The sequence below is a fragment of the Chenopodium album genome, chromosome 21 (assembly GCF_948465745.1).
Source record: "Chenopodium album chromosome 21, dcCheAlbu1.1, whole genome shotgun sequence".
NCBI classification, from domain to species: domain Eukaryota; kingdom Viridiplantae; phylum Streptophyta; class Magnoliopsida; order Caryophyllales; family Amaranthaceae; genus Chenopodium; species Chenopodium album.
This window is the reverse complement of record NC_137854.1, coordinates 11130879-11151764: the sequence shown is the minus strand read 5'-3', so window position 1 is coordinate 11151764 and position 20886 is coordinate 11130879. Positions and strand designations below refer to the sequence as shown.

The 20886-nt window shown below is 36.9% G+C and overlaps 1 protein-coding gene and 1 long non-coding RNA gene across 3 annotated transcripts; one reads left to right on the top strand and one right to left on the bottom strand.

Annotated features, from left to right (window-relative positions):
• Nucleotides 1-2683: 2683 nt before the first annotated feature.
• On the bottom strand, nt 2684-5973 carry LOC145602054 (uncharacterized). The gene is made up of 2 exons (XR_014104494.1): nt 3914-5973; nt 2684-3692 (listed from the first exon to the last, which is right to left on the bottom strand). It is a non-coding gene; the product is annotated as an uncharacterized LOC145602054 (long non-coding RNA).
• A 6443-nt stretch (nt 5974-12416) lies between these two features.
• LOC145602333 (putative histone chaperone ASF1A) lies at nt 12417-15807 on the top strand. 2 transcript variants are annotated; one of them, XM_081658522.1, is made up of 4 exons: nt 12417-12545; nt 13362-13481; nt 14840-14955; nt 15044-15807. In XM_081658522.1, exons 2-4 carry the CDS (start codon nt 13373-13375, stop codon nt 15407-15409), a joined length of 591 nt encoding a protein of 196 aa, XP_081514648.1. In that variant the 5' UTR covers nt 12417-12545; nt 13362-13372; the 3' UTR covers nt 15410-15807. The 2 variants fall into 2 exon arrangements, with proteins under 2 accessions (XP_081514648.1, XP_081514647.1); XM_081658521.1 differs by having other exon boundaries at nt 12425-12545; nt 13289-13481.
• Nucleotides 15808-20886: the final 5079 nt, after the last annotated feature.

Sequence of the window (20886 nt, the reverse complement as noted above, 5' to 3'; positions counted from 1 at the left end):
AACAGCAAAGAGTAATATTATAAGATGTCAAACAAGCCAAGTTGGCTTTAGTTGCTCCATATTTTAACAAGTAAGCAAATGTTGTAATATATATTCCTAAATCTTATAAATACATGCATTTCAAAGCATAGAGAAAGTATACCATCTTTAGCTCATTTGAATATTATCTTCAAATGCAAATTTCAATTATTTTTTACAATTTTTCTTGCTAATATTTCAAGAGGCGCAGCTATCTCAAATCTCAATTTGTGTTTCAGGTATGTATACTCGTAACGTACAACTCAATTGTTTGATTGTATTTTAATGCGTCGTTGCAGTTTAAATGTATTTGTCGTTTTTACATTTAATTTTATTATCATCTCCAACCCAAAATGAAGGGAGGGTTCATTTATACTCGTATTTTGCTAGATGTTTATTTTATCATCAATATCTTTTACTCCCTCCGATAGTCACTTTTGGTAGAAAATCACGGGAATTAATAAACATAAATAAGAAGTAGCAAAATTACATTGAAAAAGTAAATTTACATTGAGTATGGAAAAAAGTAGAGAGAAAAAGTAATTAAAGTACATGAATTTACATGGAAAAGTTAAATTTGCACAAATAGGAGAGAATTTTAGTAAAAAAAAATAATAGTAATGGTACTTGAAAAAAACAAATGTAACTAACATTTTGGGTCACCAAAAATGGCAAAAGTGACTATCAATGGGGGACGTTTGGAGTATTATGTATTTAAATAATTACTCCCATATAAAATTTAGTGTTATAGTAAATTTTGTCCAAGTTTTTAATGGTTGGTTTGAAAACTAGAAATAATACCTTTATTTTTGTTTTTTTAAAATAAAAATAATCTCTTCATTTTGGGTCGACTACTTAAATTTGATTGATGATTTTTTTTTCCCCCTACATAGGAGCCAAACAAATTAAACAAAAGGTGTTAAGAGGAAATGGCAGCTTACACAATGAAGTCGGACAACATTTTTCTTAGATGTTATGACATGTTAGCCATGGATGTGTATGAGTTAGACAGTCCTTACACCTTTCCGAAGAAAGGAAAGAGTTGGGGCAACCTCGGAATAAGTATTGGACCAGGGAACGAGTATGAAGCATTGAAGATTGGGGACAAAGAGATCAAGGGTGCTGATTTGCAGACACTGATCAAAGATCTTTTCAACTCACGGCTGACTGTTAATCGTGAGGGACTTTGCTTCGTAGCAACTGCAGGGGTCACAGCTGCGATGTTGGAAGTGGAGTACTACAGGGTGTTTGATCTCTTTGATTGGTCAAAGTATCAAGTCACAACATCGCTTAACACTAAATGGGCTCGTAGAAACTTTTTGGATGGCTGTCCCATGGATATACTAGGGTGCAACCCTAACTCAGGGAATGGCAGTCGTGATGACAGCGAGTACAAGAATAAATTGAGGGAAAAGGAGAAGGAGTTGGAGAACGAGAAGCTTAAGCATAGAGAGGAGCTGGAGAAGGTGGCGATTAAGCATAGAGAGGAGCTAGAAGAGGTGAAGCGTAAAAAAGAGGAGGGAAGGAAGACAGATGACATGATAGAGGTGTTGGGGGCAGCGGAGAAGGAGTTGGAGGATAGACGGGAAAAGATAAACAAATTGAAAGAGGAGTTGGCAATGGCAGAGCGTAAAAAATTGGAGGAAATAAAGGAAAAACAAAATGAGATAGACAAATTGAAAGAGGAGTTGGATGAGGCAGAGCGTAGAAAGCGAATAGAGTTGAGAGAGAAAGAAGATGAGATAGACGAATTGAGAGAGGCTTTGGAGGTGGCAGAACGTAAAAATCCGCCAAATTTGGAGATGATTGAAGATGAGATGGAAGCACTGAAAGAGGCATTAGATGCCCAATTATACAAAAACGTTAATTTAGAAAGGGAGCTTGAAATATGTGTGTTTGACAGAAGTGGTTTTGGTTTTAGTGATTGGAGTACTATGGATTTTTATTCCAGATTCGCGCAATATTTGCAGACAGATTTACCTCCTTCTAAAATTACCTTCAGTTATGAACACACATTTTTTAATGAATGGCCCCCTACTTACGACCCTATCTCATGTGTACCTTTGGGTCGAGTTGAATCAGTTTCATCACTTTCAGATTATTGTTTCCAGGTGAGCAAAAATGCTAATAGGAGTAATAGCTTTGATTGCGACAATTGGCAGGTTCTACGATGTGCATCCTCTACTCAGCATTCTGCCTTGAATGTACTTGGGTCGATCACAGCGTATTATGATGGTAATAGCTATTTTACGGAGATCAAAGTTAAAAAGTTATTTACGGGCACCGTTGTCATCCCCATTCCATGTTCACCTCAATCCCTTAAAACCTATTACCCCTTTTCTGTAATGAACATTCTGGGTGTTGGCTATAGATTAGTGAGGTGATGGCCAGTAAATTAAATTTAACTCATCATGATGTAATGATGTGCCTTAAACAGACAATAGTAATTATGTAACATGAAGTTGTACTTCTATGATACACAGATTAAGGCTGGAAATAGTCTAATTTTTTCAGAAATTAGCTTAGACTATTTTAGACGTGTTTGCTTTTTTTTCTTTTAGCTATGCTTTGTTCTCTCCATCTGTGAGAGTAAATCCCAACTAGGTATGCTATTTTTATATAGTAATAAGACAACATAGTTATGGAAGTAGATACACATGACATACCTCACTAGTAGTCTAGTATGCAACCGTAAAATAAGACTCCGAACGGAGATCGCAATATGAGAGTTCTCCAGGCAGTTGAGGCTAGGCTGTGATCAATGCTGGGTCGTCAACAATCCTTACTGTTGAATCTTGCCAGTCCTGTAAATCAAAAAAAGATTTGGCATGATCTTAACCTTAAGTCCCCAAAAAACCGGATGCAGTATACTAAAACATCATTGCCCATGTAATTCCTAACAGACTTGCCTTTCAACTTAGCATTTCTGCTGTAGTATCATTGGTCATATTGTAGTATTTTTAGTTATTGGTTGGCTTTCCTTAACATCATCCCCAAATCGACCCAATTTGGTTATACTATTTAAATATGGTTCAAGCTGCTCAGGTCATGCACAATAGAGTTCCTCAAAAGACTATAAATCATATTCTAGGACCAAGTCATGTATGATCCTAGCCGCCAGCACGGACAAACAATTAGCTTCCTGGGAAGCTTCTGTTGTGGAAGCATGACCACCAATGGCACCAATCCACATCCTATCTATGTTGGACCATTCAGGCCTTTGGGATCCTATCTTATATAGCAAAAGAATACCATACACAAGTCTGAGGAAGCAACTGAAGGGGTAGGCACTAGGCAGTATAATTTACATCATTTGCCCAGCAAATTCTCGACTTTAACCCTTCACTCAGCAGAAACTGCATATCTAATATTCAAGAATGCATCAACACATGGGCAGTATAACAAGATATTCTCGTCTTTAACCCTGAAATCACCACAAACTTGCATACAGCGAATTCTTGAGTGCATCAATACATCATCCGTAGAGGATTCGATTTACATTTAATATTGTACATTGACTATGACATGCATATCTTCATGCACCATTTCGCACATTGTTAGTAGTATTGTAGAAACTATTCTACAACAGCAGCCCACCCAACTTAAACAGATTACAACAAATTGAACCACAATTTTGTCCACTCATTCCCAGAGAAAGCATGCACCCTACAGCCCTGCAGGATCAATTAAAAGTAACATTAGCAGCAATAAATCTATAATCTTTTAGTAATGTAATAAAATTTTCAAAATCCACAAAACAAGGAAAAGAAACAGAGCAATAGGTAAAGATAACTGCAAGTTAACTCCAAATCTAACTTTTGAACATATGTATACTCTCATTTCAATGAATAAGCTTTTGATTGATAAAGCAAAATGTACAAATAAAAATAGATACCAAGTATTCGAGAGGCCTTATTTTCTCCCTTATAGATCCCCTTTCCCCCAACTTATTTTCTGCCTTATGTCCAGAGCTTCCCAGCTGATTTACTGTGCGAATTCAATCATACACTCTTACTGCTGGCTCATCACGGCAAAGTATAGATAACTTCATGCTCTCATTACTCAGCGGATCCTGAAAAGCCAATAAAAAGACCTAGACAAATTACAAATGCCAAAATAATATCCTGGGTGCCTGCAGCTAGTTCCCCATAATTCTTGTGATGATTACTCATAATTCATTCTATTAGTGATAGTTCTTTCAAAAAAAAAAATTCTATTAGTGATAGTAACAGATTACTGTTTATCTGAACTTTAACTACCAAAATTACAATTGCCTTAATTCATTTATTTAGTACACAAAATCACCTTATTAAAGTACATCTGTTGCTTATCCGGGAATGACTATCCTAACTCCTAACAAAGGTCACTGATCTGGTGATCACTCTGATTTATCCTAATGCTGTATAATTGATGTTTAAGCTGTCTCAGAGTGCATTATATTTATCTCCCTTGAAATAGTAAGACCAAAGTGTCTTAGATAACAACTCTTTTTTATCAGGCGAATTTCACAATCCAGTCCTTTGGGAGTTCAATCTGCACGTATTACATCTCTAGATAGGTAATGTTAGGAATGGAAACATTTACACAAGGTTGGAGACATTATACTAAAATGTTGAGGATGCAAAAGGAGGAAAACGTGTCGGCTAGTTCCTTCCACAAGTGCCTATTTTGGGAAGGAGGGGGGGTGCGCGCCGGGGCGGACTCTAAAAACACGATATTTGGCAGGGTTTTGCATTATTTGTCAATATCATGGCAAATTAGTACCAAAAGTTCGTTTTTAGGAAACATTCCGGCCTTGACTCCTCCATTCCTTTTCCCTTTGTTTCTATAGTTTGTTGTCCTTCTCTCCCTAATTTCTTCCTTCCATAAGCCTTATTAATTTCCTTTCAACAGCTTTCTTCTCTTAGAGAAGTTCAATCATAGTATGACTCATGAATTTGGCTTTACTCAAATTCAAATGGATCAGACATTGGTGAATCCCAAATGCATTAACCTGCCTTTGACGTAACTCAAAACCCTTTGGCTTAGGCTTCAAGTCACAGTGACCAATATTTGGAAAAGCTCATAAAGGCAAAGATAGGACAAGCAACTGATTAAGATCACTAGGCTGGTTTCTAAAAACTAGTGAGTAGTGTCGCATGACTCGCACCCACCACATAAAGAATCTCAGACTCATCAACTGCTGCAGCAGAGGTCAATGGAATTCAGGCTACGGTTGGAAATGGGGGAAGAAAGAGCAATTGACTCAGTTTGGCCACAGGACAACACAAAGCAATTTCTTTGCAATTCTGTTTGTTCTCAACGAGCACTTTCAGCCCATATCTGGACATTACCATGTGAATAAGATATGTCACTACAAGTTAGAGGTCCGGGTGTTAACATGGAAATAACTAATCCTAAGGCTAGACTGTAGAGTTTGAACCCAAGAAATGAACAATATGTCATCATTTCCCATCATCCTCACCACTCATTTGTAAGTTGTTACTAACAAATCCAACTCTTAATGTTTTTATTCTAAGGCGACTGGCGTGACAGTAACAAGTCTGATAACTCTATGTTAAATTGGATTTTTTTTTTTCACCCACTTTGTTGTCTTTTGATGGTGTGGATGTCAACTAGCTTAGTCTATCGAATCCTATACACCATAGCATCATGTTTGGAACAACCAGCTTAATGAGCTACAAAATTGATAAGAACCTCAATCTGTAAAGCCAAAAATGGCAAAAGGGGAAGCAGATTTGTGGAAGCTATTGAAAAAAAAAATTTATAATACTTCAATTAAATTAATTGGGTTATACTAATATTACATCACAAAAATTCACCCAAAAATTCAACACAAAATGTATAAACTTCAAATAATAACAAATCAGATTCAATAAATCAGTGTCAAAGCACAGTAAATTCAATAATTAAAAGGGAAACTAATTCAACACCTAATCATAAATTCATAATCAATTTCCAAATCATGGGCAATTTCATAGTCATTCTAAAGATTCAAACTTCAAAAATAACAAACAGAAATCAACATATTTAATCAAATTAGGGTAATTTCATACCTGAATCCAAAAATGGGCATTAAGAAAATCAAGCAGAAACAAGCTTAGCATGCTGCAAAAAGGCAGCAGAACAAAGAACAGATGCAATGAAGCCGAAAATACCAAGACCAATCATCAATGAAATACCAGCCAACGCCATATCCATTATTGATTGAATACTCAATAAACCCATCAACATTTTATCTCAATCTCTTTCTTTCTTTTCCTTTTTTCAGGGTATTTTTCAACAGAATAAGATGAAATTAGAAGAAAGGTGACATTTTTGAAGGGGTAATTGATGAAAAGGGGATAAAATACACCGCTTTGTATATTTGCAAGAAATTCGACACCGCGATGTTTGAAATTCGACACTTGTCTTAGATTTAGCAATTTGTTCTGAAGCAATTTCTGTTTTTTTTTTTTTTTTTTTGACAGATTTGTTTGCGTTCTTGGCGTATGCCTAAATTTCTCTCCTCATGCCAATTTGGTGATAGTGAGATGGGAAGGTTTTTTTTTTTTTTTTTTTTTTTTTTCTTTTTGGCAAAAGAGCTACCAAATAAAAAAAAACAACCTAAACAACAAATGTCAACCCAATACTAAAATAGAAAATACAACAACTGAAACCGTACAGATTTATCTGATATTTCGTCTCCTGTTGGTTTGCCTAATGGGAAGAGCACTACTGCTACAAAAGAAGGGAGAGTTATTCTGTCTGATAATTTAACTCTTCATAATGTTCTTTATGTTCCCGCTCTTAAATGCAACTTGTTGTCTGTGTCTCAGTTGTTAGAAAAACAATATTATTCTGTTATGTTCCCTGACAAGCTATGCATTATTCAGGACCGCAGTTTGAGGAACCTGATTGGAGCGGGGGAGCAGTGTGATGGGGTCTATATTTTTCATTCGGTTCGTGCTCGGTCTTCTCAGGCAAACAAAGTGGTGATTTCAGATGCGAGTTTGTTGTGGCACAGACGTCTTGGTCATCCGTCGATGCAAGTGGTTAGTTCCCTTCCGGGAGTTTCTCGTAGTACTCATGATCATCGTAGTATTTCTGGTTGTGCGTTTAATTGTGCTATTTGTTTTATGGGAAGCAACCCCGCAACTCCTTTCCTCTAAGTACGAATAGAGCATCTGGTATATTTGATTTGATTCATTGTGATATTTGGGGTCCGAATAAGATTTTGTCTAGTTGTGATGCTCGGTATTTTCTTACCATTGTTGATGATTTTTCGCGTTCTACTTGGGTGTTCTTAATGGTTGGTAAATATGAAGCTTCTCAGTTGGTTCGGGAGTTTTGTGCTATGGCTAAGACTCAATTTGGTCGTAAGGTCAAGGTGGTCCGTAGTGATAATGGTCAGGAGTTTCTCAGTTTGGGCTCTTTCTTTGCTAAGAAAGGCATTTTACATCAAACGTCATGTGTTGACACGGCTCAACAGAATGGTAGAGTTGAGCGTAAACATCGTCACATTTTAAATGTGGCATGAGCTCTTCGGTTTCAGGCAAAGTTGCCAAAGTATTTTTGGGGTGAGTGTGTTATGACGGCTGTACATCTTATTAATCGCACACCTACTCCGGTTTTGAAAGGAAAAACTCCTCATGAGTGTTTGTTTGGTAAAACTCCTTCATATGATAGTTTGCGTGTTTTTGGCTGCCTTGCTTATGCTGCGAATCGTCCTCGGATTAAAGATAAGTTTGATTCCCGTTCTCATAAGTGCATTTTTGTAGGGTATCCACAAGGTAAGAAGGGTTGGCGTTTGTTTGATTTGAATACCAATGAGTTCTTTATTAGTCGGGATGTGCAATTTTTTGAAGACAAGTTTCCGTATCTAGATTCACTTCCCGATGAACGACGAGTACTTTGGGAAAAATATTTTGCAAACCCGCCGGTGTGGGATGATGATTCAGATGTAGCGGCAATTGGGAATGGTGTTTATGATGGGGGAGTTGCGGACACAACAGTCCACCCCACAACCCGGCTGTGGGAGCAGCAGCCAAGCCGCAACCGGGCTGTGGAGTCTGCTGCCCAGCCACCAGTCACAAGGCAGCCAGCGCCCGAGCAGTCAGACGATGGTATTCCAGCAGGAGCTACTGGTCAGCCCGCTGGAATACCAGCGCCCGCTGGCCAGCAGCGTAGCAACAGCAGCGAGGCAGCAGCCCCACGCTGCCGCAACACCCAGCCAGCCAGTGCTGGGCAGGCAGCACCCTAGGCTGGTCTGGCTGGGCAGTCTGAGCGAGCTACCGCAGCCGGTCAGCCACCACCCCAGTCCACGGTGGTCCGGCAGCCAGCGGTAGCTCTCAATGGTGGTTCACCGTCTTCCGAGGTATTATTGAATGAGGCGCGACCGACTAGTATGGTTGAGCGAGATTTAGACGATGCAAATATTTTTATTAATCCGGAATATTTGAGGGGGAGTTCGTCGGATAATTTGGGTCATGGTCACCGTGAAAAGCGGCCTCCTTCGTGGCATCGGAATTATGTCACTCATACTATCATCACTGAAAATATAGACCCCTCTACATCAACTGTCGTCCCTCCTCAATCACATTCCTCAGGTAAACCTTTCCCTATAGCTTGTCATGTTGAATATAATCGTTTTTCTAACAGACACAGGTGTTTTCTGGCGACAATCACTAAGGGATAGGAACCGTCTTCTTTCAAAGAGGCGGTTAAAGATGTCGGTTGGCGTAAAGCTATGCAAGATGAGATTGATGCTCTAGAACGCAATGGCACATGGACCGTTGTGGATCTTCCTCCAGGCAAGAGGGCTATTGGTAGTGGTTGGGTGTATAAAATCAAGTACACCGACAAATCTACGGTGGAACGTCTCAAGGCTCGTTTGGTTGTTTATGGCAACCGTCAGGTTGAAGGTGTTGATTATAATGAGACGTTCGCTCCAGTTGCAAAGATGACTACGGTACGTATCCTGTTAGCTGTTGCTGTGTCTTTGAATTGGGAGTTACATCAGATGGATGTTCATAATGCGTTTCTTCATGGTGATTTGGATGAAGAAGTATATATGCAGTTTCCTCCAGGGTACGGTACTCCGACTCCTGGCAAAGTTTGCAGGTTGAAGAAATCTCTATATGGCTTGAAACAAGCCCCGAGAAAGTGGTTTTCTAAACTGTCAAGTGCTCTGCGAGGTTTTGGTTTTAAAAATTCCCATGCTGATTACTCTCTATTTAGCTATGTACAGGGCAGTGTTTCTTTGTACGTTCTTGTATATGTCGATGACTTGATTATTGCAGGCTCCTCTTGTTTAGGGTATTTTTACGCCGCCATGTGGCCTAATCGGAGGGCGACACGTGTCAGCCCAAGGATAGTCCAAAGTGGACCATTCCCCGCTTGACACGTGTCATCCCAGATATTTGGGAAAATGTCGGCCCTCAGGCCCAAATCCCGAGAAAGCCGTAGAACGGCGCAGCCCACCAATGATTAGGGTTTGATACCCTAATCAGGGGCACAATTCCCAAGGACCCTATAAATAGGGAGATTCCCCTCTTTTGGAGGGCAGGTTCACATTTTTAAGGTATTCATTGAAAACCGTCCCTTTGATAGAGACAACTGAGCTTGGAATCCAAGCAGATCCCCACCTTAATTTCCGCACCTTTTACTCTACTTCAAGTTACTAACTTGAGCGTTGGAGGCGGAGCACCATCCAACCGGTGTCTCCGTTAATTTTGCAGGTACAGAGCCAGCAGGATCAGTCTTCGAGTTGTAACTCTCCCGAGGGACAAAAAAACCCCAAAACACCTCTCATGATGCTATTGTTCGATTCAAAGCCTATTTGAGCAAATGTTTTTATATGAAGGATTTGGGTTTGCTTAAGTATTTCTTAGGCATTGAGGTTGCTCGGAGTCCCGAGGGCATCTTTCTTTCCCAACGAAAGTATGCTCTAGATATTTTGACTGAGGCAGGTATGTTGGGTTGTAAACCCATTGATACTCCGATGGAGCAGATTCATCGTCTTGCACATGCTTCCGGTGAGCCGTTTGCTCATCCGGAACAGTATCGTCGTTTGGTTGGTCGTTTGGTCTATTTGTCGGTTACTCGACCGGAGTTGAGCTATTCAGTTCATGTTTTGACACAATTTTTGAGTGTTCCACAGGTTTCTCATTGGGATGCGGCCATTCGTGTCTTGCGCTATCTTAAGGGTAGTCCGGGACAAGGTATTTTGTTGCGACCTACGACGGATTTACAATTGACGGCGTTTTGTGATAGTGATTGGGCGTCATGCCCCTTGAGCCGGCGTTCCTTGTCAGGTTATTTTGTTTTCCTTGGTCGTTCCCCTGTTTCTTGGAAGACTAAGAAACAGCCTACTGTAGCCACATCCTCTTCTGAAGCTGAATACAGGTCTATGGCTCTTTCTTCCCGTGAGTTAAAATGGTTGAAAATGTTGTTGTTTGTTCTTGGAGTTAAGCATTCAAAGCCTATGCAATTGTTTTGTGATAATCAATCGGCTTTGCATATCGCTAAGAATCCGGTGTTTCATGAACGTACGAAACATATAAAGGTAGACTGTCATTTTGTTCGTGATGAGTTGTTAAACGGTAATATTTCTACCTCATATGTTTCGACGGGTAATCAGTTGGCAGATATTCTTACCAAAGCTCTTGGACGACAACAATTTGGTTTTCTTTTACGCAAGTTGGGCATTCGTGATTTACATGCTCCAACTTGAGGGGGAGTATTAGAGTTTGGTTGTTATATTTATGTTAATATTGTATATTTGGCAAGTTTATCTTTAGGAGTTTTAGGCAAGTTATGTATTGTGTATATATATGTGATTATTATCAATACAAAAGGTTAAGCCGTTTTCTCCCATCGTTCTTGAGTTTATCACGCCCTGCCGGGAGCGTGAACGTGCCAGGTGAACGCTGGAAGTTCCAACTGTTTCTCTTCCTCTTCTCCTTGTAACTTCCTCTTAACTCCCAATTAATGGGAGGTTTAAGGGGTTGTTTGTATGCCTTAATCTCTAATTAAAGATTGTTTTTTTGACTTTCTCATCTCTTGATCTTTCCATACACATTATATATTTGTTAGTTGCAAGAACAGAAATACACAATCATAAAAACACTTTAAGCTAAACACATTTCTTTTTGGGCATAAAGTTATATGACTCCAACCTCTCATCCAAAAGTGCCTTTGTACGAGAGTGGTGTGTTAATCTTAAGGAACGTGCCAGCGAATACTATTGTGCACTTCGATTGCGTCGGAATTTTGTTTTTAAGTTAGTGAATTTGCTTCACAAGACACCGTACTCTTTCCATTGTCATAAGATCAACTTTTCGATCTTATTGTTTACTTTTTATTGTAGCCTTGAAAAAATCATATTTTTAAAGCTGATCATAATGAGCCCGGCCCGCTGGCCCGACCCAATTTTGGGCGGGTTTTGGGCAGTTTTTCCCGGCCCAATTTTTAAAAAAAGATTGGGCGGGTTTGGGAAATGGATTTAATGCATTTTTAGTTGATTATTTTTGCCCGGCCCGAAAAGCCCACTTGGCCCGACTAGTTTGGGCACACGTTTTTCGGCCCGAAGCTTGGCACGACCCGGCCCGGCACGAGAAATGGGCAAATTATTTTGCCTTCGGCCCGGCCCGGCCCGCCCATTGATCACCTCTACTTATTTTACAATAATATCTACATTTTTAGGTACAAAGTAAGTCTGAGACTAAGCTATCTAGAATTAAAATATAAAAAGAATAAAAATTATGTTGTCTTTACTTGTTATTGTCTTTCAATTTGGAGTTGTCTTATACGGAGTAACATTCAAGAATAATACGAAGTAGAAATGTTTCAAGATAATGTACTACTCATCGTGTATAAGTTTACATAATACAAAGATACATGTACTCCGTACATAGCAAAGACAAATCAAAATATCAATTTGATCACATTAGGTTTAGAGCATAAATTATAAAGTACTTTTTTTAAGAAAAAAATAATTATAAACAATTACTAATTTTGAATAGAAAATTCAAACAAGTGGGTCTTAAAGCAACTATGAGGATTAGTTTTAAAAAATGAGCAAAATCTTTAATAATTAATGAGAGTGGATGAAACTTTTCCTTTTAAAGTCAAAGAAATGACTTGAAATACCTTTTATCCTTGTTTTCAAAATGATCAATGAGATTATGAGGACGAGTGTATCTAATATTCAATATACTATTATCCTAAAAATGTAAATCGTCTCAAATCATCCAAACACACACTCACTAACAATAAAACCCACTTGATAGCTTCTAATTTGAACACTTTTGATACACCCGAGTATAGAATAAACATAACTCCTCCCAATCTTCAAAAGCCCAATGATAAATTATGGGCTCTAATAAAAGAAAATTCACCACCAAATAATGGTAGTATGAAAAAACCGCTCTAAATTTCCCTCCCTCTTTCTTCGTTCATTTCCCTCCTTCCCCAAATTCCCCCAATTCTATTTCGCTTTCTCTCTCACTAAATTCCCTACTTTTGCATTCTCTCTCCTTTCGCAGGTAATTTAATCTTCAAATTCTTCTAAATTCCGCCATTTTCTTACTTTAATGCTATAATTTGTTGTTATTTTCATCTTATTCTTCTGTTAATTCTTGTTCATAGCTTCGATCTGAAGCTTTGCTTGTTCAGTTGTAGTTTAAATTCTCGTTCTAGGTTTTATTTCGATTATTAGGGTTACACTTTGCTTGCTTAATTTTGAATTAAGGAAGTTTACAACTTTGATTTTATGACTCATTTTTTATGAGTTTAATTTTTGGCATTTGTTTTAGTTTTATTGAATTTGAATTTTGGACTTTTGATTATTGTTTATTGTTTATTGACAAACCCTAGATTTTGTGATGAATTATGATGCTCTTATTAGTTAAACCAATTTATGAATTATCTAGCTGTTTCATTCTAGTTTAGGAATTTTCTACCAAGGAGTAAGGCTAGTGAATGATCTAGGGTTTTCCCGAATTTCCGAAACCGCTTGCATAATCGATGTTTATCTGGAGTTCAACTTTGGAGTCATAGTTTATCTTTACCTACAAATATTGCCCAACTAATAAAGATATTTTGCCAATAAACTATGCTAGTGAACTACATTATTCTTTGCTATTGTCATTTCTGGTAGATAAAAGATAAAATAATCTGAACGATTAAAATTGGAACTAGTTCGGCTTTGTTTAGTACTACCATAGTGCCATTTCTCTTTCTCTGGTTGTTTTTCTGCGGCTGATAATATGAAAATCTTTTGTCATAGGCTTTGTTTAGTACTACCATAGTACCATTTCTCTGTTTTGAGGCTCTTACTGCTGCACTACTTCTTTTATTAGAGAGAAATGCAATGAGTGCGGTCAACATCACAAATGTTGCTATCTTGGATAACCCAGCACCGTTTCTATCCCCTTTTCGGTTTGAGATTTCATATGAGTGCTTGGTTGCACTTAAAGATGGTATGTTTCTCCCTATTTTTTACTTTGATGGATTATGCCTTGTTATTGAACTATGTATGCTGTCAATCTGCTTGCTCATGGTGCTAAATTGCTAATTGCTCTACCCCAGATAGAAAGTCAGTTTAGGAGGTTGGGCCTTTTGGCTTTTGCGTCCGGTAACTAGTTAGGGGGCTTGAATCATCAGAATGTACACATAAATATGCGAGCATCAAAATTTACGAATTCATATATGTGAGCATGCAGTGGCACATATGCTCAAATGATGGTTCCACAGACAAATTCCTGGAGCATTTTGTTGGATAATATATGTTGATATTGATTTTGTTTGTCACATCAAAAACATTAAGCTTTCTTGTTCTTTGCTAAATTATGTAGTATGACAGAGTGTATGCTGCTTGATTGTTGCCACATTGAATACATGAATTTTGTCTATGAACCTTGTTGAAGAAAACAAGGTGATTGAGTGTGTACATGATTGAACTATGGTTTTATGAAGAACTTGGCCTTTTAATTTTCAATTGGAATGTGGTCTAGAGAAGAATAAAGGGAAGAAGAGAGAAAAAAGAGTCATGTGAATATCCTGGTCATGTGTGGGCTTGAGGTAGAAATTTTAATAGGATTAGAGTTAACCTGAAACATCTGTATTTGTGTTTGCAAACATGCGAACACTTGTTGGAGTTTGTTTGAATTATTATGTATGTACTTGTATGTGTTACAGACACCCATACTCGGATCCTACTTTAAGCTCAAGTCTCTTATGTCCATATGTTCCAAGAATGTGAATATGCCTACATGGTATGTCTCTTATTGGTTTAGCCTGCTCCTTATGCATAGGAGAAACTGAAGATTTCAAAAACAATGGGACAATGAGAGCATTTGAACGGTCATGGTTACATTTGCTGTCCTTACAGTCTAAAATGTAGATGCTCTTTCCCTTCCTTTTCTAACCCAAAAGGAGTCATGTTTGTAAACTACTCACAAGAGACTTCTCAACCAAACTATTATTGACCCACCCTTTTTAAAATTTTTGTTAGGGGTGTGCAGGACGTTCCTTGACCTCTAGATCATTTGCGGTGCTGGTATCTACCACACTGTTAGTTCAAACAAATAAAATTAATTACATGCCTGCTATCTTGTAATTAGGTATGTGGAATTGAAAAGTAGGTTCAATGCTTTTGGATGATTGGGTTGTTGGTAGAAGTAACAAATGCCTATCGCGTAGTTCTTGGCTTCTTGCATAATTGTTATCCCTACCTTTAATATCACCTGATGATGCATTTTTAATTCTTGTTCTGCGGTGTTTTTGATCAACATACATATTTTAAACGGATTGATTGGGTTCTATTTTTCTATGACAGATCTGGAATGGAAACTAATATATGTAGGATCAGCTGAAGATGAGTCATATGACCAACTCTTGGAAAGTGTTCTTGTAGGACCTGTCAATGCTGGCAACTTTCGCTTTGTTCTTCAGGTCATCTATAAACTTCCACATTGTAACTGTTGATTTTAGATACTTGTAATTTTAAATCACTCCTGATGTTCTGTGTGCCTCGTGCTAGGCTGACCCTCCAGATCCTTCAAAAATTTGTGAAGCGGATATAATTGGTGTCACAGTGTTGCTATTGACATGCTCATACATGGGACAGGAATTTATTAGAGTAGGATATTATGTGAACAACGATTATGATGATGAGCAGCTGAGGGAAGAGCCACCTCAGAAGGTTTTGATAGACAGAGTTCAGAGGAATATTTTAGCTGATAAGCCAAGAGTCACAAAGTTTCCTATCAATTTTCAGCCAGAGAATAGTGAGCATGTAGAACAACCTGAGCATGTAGAGCAACCTGCAGAATCTCTTGATCATGCTACAGAAAACGATGAGCAAGAACAATTGCCTCCGCCATCAGTTGATCATCAATCTGAGTAACTTCAGCAGTTTCTGAAATAGAAAGTAAGTAGTTGCTTAGCTCTGACCAAGCCACAGCTGCCACACTGATAGGTGCAATGAGTAATTTTGATAACATTATGCTTCAAGTGAATGTGAATTTCAAAGTTCAACATAGTGTGCTGAATGTGCTGTACAAACTGCTGATATGTGATGTTTTTTAGCGCTCTAGCATGAAGGTCATTGTGGATTTCACCCTATCCAAATATGAGAAGTAATGCTTTTCACTCAGCTGTGTTAAGCTTGTGCCTGTGTGCCTTGGTGATCTTAGCGAATTGTGAATATGTGTTTCGATGCTTACTTGTAATCTCATGCAGCAAATTATTGATGATTGTTTAACTTCTACTGTTCCTGTTAAAACTATCATTATGTTTTCGAAATTTCTGCGGAAGTGTTCATGCTTATGCATCTTTTCTGTGCATGAGTGTGGATCTGTCTTGGAGCAGGGTGTGCTGTTTACCAACAAAAGTTAAGTGAACTCCAATTTGATGAAAAATTCTGGCAGCACGGTTTTGGATGAGTGTTATTCTCTCTCTCTGTGATATAGAAGGTATACGTAGAAAGAAAATTTAGTATTAGTAAATATTTTTGTACCTAAGGGCCTGTTCTCTTACGTTGAAATTCTATTCAGCTCAGCTCCTAATTTCTTCTCTTATAAATTATTCATTTCAGTTCACCTCAGCTCCTAATTTCCTTCTCTTATAAAATATTCATTTCAGTTCAGCTCAGCCAAGTTCAGTCAATGAGAACAAGCCTTAAAAATCCCAATAGTAGCAGATAGCTTTTTTGACACGGTTTTGACTTAAACTAGGTATTAAACTTTACTATAGAGTCGAAAACTTTTTAAACCACAAATAGCATCATAGTGACTATTGGGGTGATTGAATTGGGTGGGCATGGATTGGGGTCTTAAACCAATATCGCTATTAGATTGGTATTTTACTACGGAGTAGTAGTTTATAACCATTAAAAATATAAATGATATAGAGTACATATCATCTGAATTGAAGTTCTAGAAACCCAAACTTTGGTACACATTTCCCATTTAGATATTGGATACCTAACAATTATGATCAAATATTTGGATATCCAACATGATAAATAAATTTACTTACAATTTTGCCACTTAATCAAGGAGACAATTGGGATTTCCTCTATTTTTGCAACCTAGTCGGATAATTTTGGAAGAGCGGTTCATATATATATTCAATAGTTCTTATTCTTATTTTCATGGTCAAAATTTGAACACTTCAACCCAAAAGTTTTCATTAATATTTACTTCCTACAAACAATATATATGCGAGAGATGGTTAGATTCATCTCAATGACTCAATGTATAGTTTTATACGAGTATTATGATATATTCTTTTTTATGATTTTTAGCAATGTGTAACTAAAGATATTAGTGGTTAAACGTACATTTTGAACACCAAAATGATTCGGGCTTGTTTGGCATCAATTTTTGTTTTCTGTTTCCTGTTTTTTTGAAAACTAAAAACCAAAAACATGAAACAAGAAAAAGGTGTTTCCACTTTTTTGTTGTCAGTTTTCAAAATTATCATGATTTTAATAAGTCTAAATATTTTTTGATTCATTATGTGACATATATAATATACTTTTAAAAAACAAAAAACCAAAAAACAGAAAACCACAGTGATGCCAAACGGACCCCAAGGAGTAAGGTTTTGTTTGGCTCATCTGATTTTGTCTGAAATTATTTTATTTGAATTTGTTTTCTTATTAAAGATTATAGTGGTCAAACGTACATTTTGAACACCATGCGAAATGAAATTGATATTGTAATTTGGGATAGATGGAGTAATTTAAAGCTTTGTTTGGCTCATCTGATTTTGTCTGAAATTATTTTATCTGAACTTGTTTTCTTATGAAAGATATTAGTGGTCAAGCATACATTTTGAACACAATGTAAAACGAAATTGATATTGTAATTTAAGATAGATAAAGAAAGGCTTTGTTTGGCTCATCTAATTTTGTCTGAAATTATATTATCTGAAATTTTAATTTGTTCAAATTTATTTTGTATATCTTCACTAAATCATTGTACTTGAAATATTGTCTGAATATATTATATTTGAATTTTTAAGAACTTATTTTATCTAAAATGGTTAAAACAAAATAAAATAAACAGCCCCAAATATTTAACAGCTCACCTTAATAACGTTAAAGAGTAACTCGATGATGTTTCCTAGGGAAGCAAAAATAGAAATTAATTATAGCATCAATTGACCTTGGTGGGTAAGGTATGTGATGATACTTTTGACTTTTTGTATGCTTTTAGAATTCCAAGATTCATTTAATTGATCAATTTAATCTCTAGTCTTCAATCTCCATTTCCCACCAATCACCCAATCTCTTTTTCTTCATTTAATATTCCATGCAAATCTTCTCTTCTTTATTTGCCCACTCTCCCATAAAAATGTCTCTACTCTTCATCTTTTTATTATTTTCTAAATTTTATTTCTCTCTCTAATTGCCTATTTTTTGGTAGACATGGCCAAATGCTTCAAAACGTTCATTTTTGCTTTACTTTTACTCTCTTGTTTGGTAAATGTTCAAGCTACAAGACTTGTTCCTAGAGATATTAAACCACAAACATCCAATGTAAGTAACTTATAGCTTTCCTTGTTTATTAGTTCGGATTATATGCTACTCTTTCTGTCCGGAATTAATTGACACATGTACATGGTTTAGCTAGGAAGTACGTGTGGATAGGACAAATGTTATACGTAGTATATATGTATACACTATGGTGATTTCTTCGAACATATTTTATTTTTATTTTTGGTAGGAATCAAGTAACAATCAAGAAGGTTGCACTAGTATGGGCGGTGAAGATTGCATGTTAAACAGCACTACGGTTGATCACACGGACTACATTTACACTCAAGAAATTGAGAATCCATGAAAGTTAAATTGTCATCTTTTACTTTCAATGGAAATTTTGAGAGACTTTGACAAAAGTGTAATTAATTGTTATAATAATATGTATGGAGTATGAATGAACTTCTTAAATTTTGTCTTTGGAGCTTGGCAGGTGGCAGTATGGCACTATATCTTTTCTATAATCTGGAATTGTTCTCTCGCTACTAATGTGTCAATGTGTGTACAAATCCAAAGTTTTAATTAGACGTAATAAATAATAATCCAAGTACATTTTACTAAATTTTGTCATTTAAATCTATTTAAAAATTATTTAGTCATAGAATTTTTTTTTTATATATTACTGTTGTTAAATAAACGTACAGTAATGCTTTTTGTAGATGCCGTATGACTTTCAATTAATGATTTCCATGATCCCTTCAAAAAAAAATACTTTGTAATAGTTACTTCAATTTCTGATAAAATGAGTTCTGTTTATTGGGCATATATATTAAGTTTGGACTATGTCTACAAGTGTAGGGATTTGATCATATTAGCAAAATTAAAATTAACTAGTTTTGAGTTAAGGCGATGCTCGAGGTTATTTGTTAGGTATTGGAACAATAATAATTTTGACCCAAAATGTCTATCTCGCAATTTTAACCCCAAACATTCCCAAGTTAGTCCAATTTCTCTAGACTTGATTGGAGAAATATTTATTGTACGACAATTATTTACTCCGCATAAAATTAGATAAGTTGAGCCATTAGTAATTTGTTTTTTCCAAACATTACAGTTTAGTTTATATAAGGGAAAGAGAATGACTTAAACAAAGAGAAAGAAGAATATATAATAGATAGTAACTCCCTTTGATTTATAATGCTGTTTGTTTTAAATAAGAAAAGAAATCACACAATTAACCACCATACAACTACCAATTCACTTCAATCTCTTTCCCTGACCTCTTTTGTTGAAGCGTAAAGGTTTTGATGATGAGAAACTTAAACTAAAGCAAACTCGACTAATAAAGGTATTCAAGTGTTTGATTAGTTTAGGTGAAGTTGATCAAGGTGATGGAAGAAGTAGCTGGAACTAAGAAGACATGAAGAGATCTTTATCAAAGAAGTTAAACAAATTAGAAGAAGAGTTCTCTAACAAGAACTAGTTCCCTAACAGGAACTTGAAGACAGCAAGCTGAGATTCTTTGGCGGAACTTAATAAGCTTGGAGCCCAAGTAATCTACCAGAACAAAAGCGCGGCACAGCTATTAATTTAGTTAAGGTTTTTAATTTTCTAGATTATTGTTAATATGTTAAGTAGGTTATTGCACAAAATTTATTAGAAGCGTGACAAGTTGGCTTGGTAAATTAAATAATACGAAAAGTAATAAAAGATAGATTTTAGGAAAAGATTTTCTAAAACTTTATTTCCTTTAAATCGGTTTGTTAAAAAGATAATTCTTTTCTTTTTATCTTTATTTTCCGGAAAAGATTTTATTCATGTGATTTACATCAAACCATGTTTTAAAGATAAGTTGAGTTAACTTATTTATCTTTTAGAAAACCTACTTTCTATACGAGTGTGACTTGTATAAATAGTAGAGAGCAAAATGGTTTTAAGTTTTTGTGAGTTTATGCTTGAAGAAATCACTGTGCGTAATTGAGTAAGTTTACCAAGCTTCTAACTTGTCATATTAGTTTCGGATTTCGTGCATTGCTTACCTAACATACTAGGTGTCGTACATTTGTATTGGGTTGGGTTATTTGGGTGAGTTTATTGTTTATATCATACACAGTTTTGTAAGCTTCTTGGTGAGGCTAAGAGTTTGTACTTTGGCAGTACGTGTAGTACTTTGGTAGTACGAGTGAATCTAAGTGTGGTGCTTAGGTTGGGTAGGATAGGGTCCTATCAAGTAGCAATTCCAGTGAGGAACTTGTGAAATTAAAGGTCCGTGTCTAATAGGTTGTAACTTTGTGTTTGCCCTATATATTATAGTGGAGTTTGTGTGTTTGAAATCCGTAAGGCAGGGTCGAGGTTTTATTTCCAGTTGGGCCTGGAAGGTTTCCTCGTAAAATCTGTGTGTGCTTGTAAGTTCCTATATGCATTGTTTACTAATCCGCAAAAAGTAGTCATTACGAACTCGATACAATTCACCCCCCCTCTTGTATTAATCGTCTCAACTAACATCTTTCTTCGGACACCATGAAAATTAAGCCACCCCGGCCCACTACACACTCCTCACCCCCCTGCAGCACCTCCCCCCCACCCTTACCACCCCTCCCCTTCCCTCGGCTCGGCCACCTTTATTTGATCCTTCCTGAATTCCCCCCGGCCTCTTCCCACCCAAAAAAAAAAAACTTAGAAAACCCTTCCTCACCCCCGCAAACCCCTTACCGAGGGGTGGGGGGGTGGCTAGGCGGTTCGGTGATGGGGTTAGGGTTAGGTGGTCGTGGTGTGTTAGTTGCTAAGGAAAAGGAATGGAAAAACATAATGAGGAATAAGAAATGAACTTGGAAGACTTTGGAGGAACGGGGAAGGTAGGTAAAGGGAATGGGAAAAAAGGCCTAACAAGCACCATC

Bases quoted from the DNA above. Each gene is read 5' to 3' on its own strand.
- LOC145602333 (XM_081658522.1), top strand. From the start codon at position 13,373: ATGAGTGCGGTCAACATCACAAATGTTGCTATCTTGGATAACCCAGCA. The intron at 13,482-14,839 runs GTATGTTTCTCC...TTTCTATGACAG, and splicing joins CTTGGTTGCACTTAAAGATG to ATCTGGAATGGAAACTAATA. The intron at 14,956-15,043 runs GTCATCTATAAA...GCCTCGTGCTAG, and splicing joins ACTTTCGCTTTGTTCTTCAG to GCTGACCCTCCAGATCCTTC.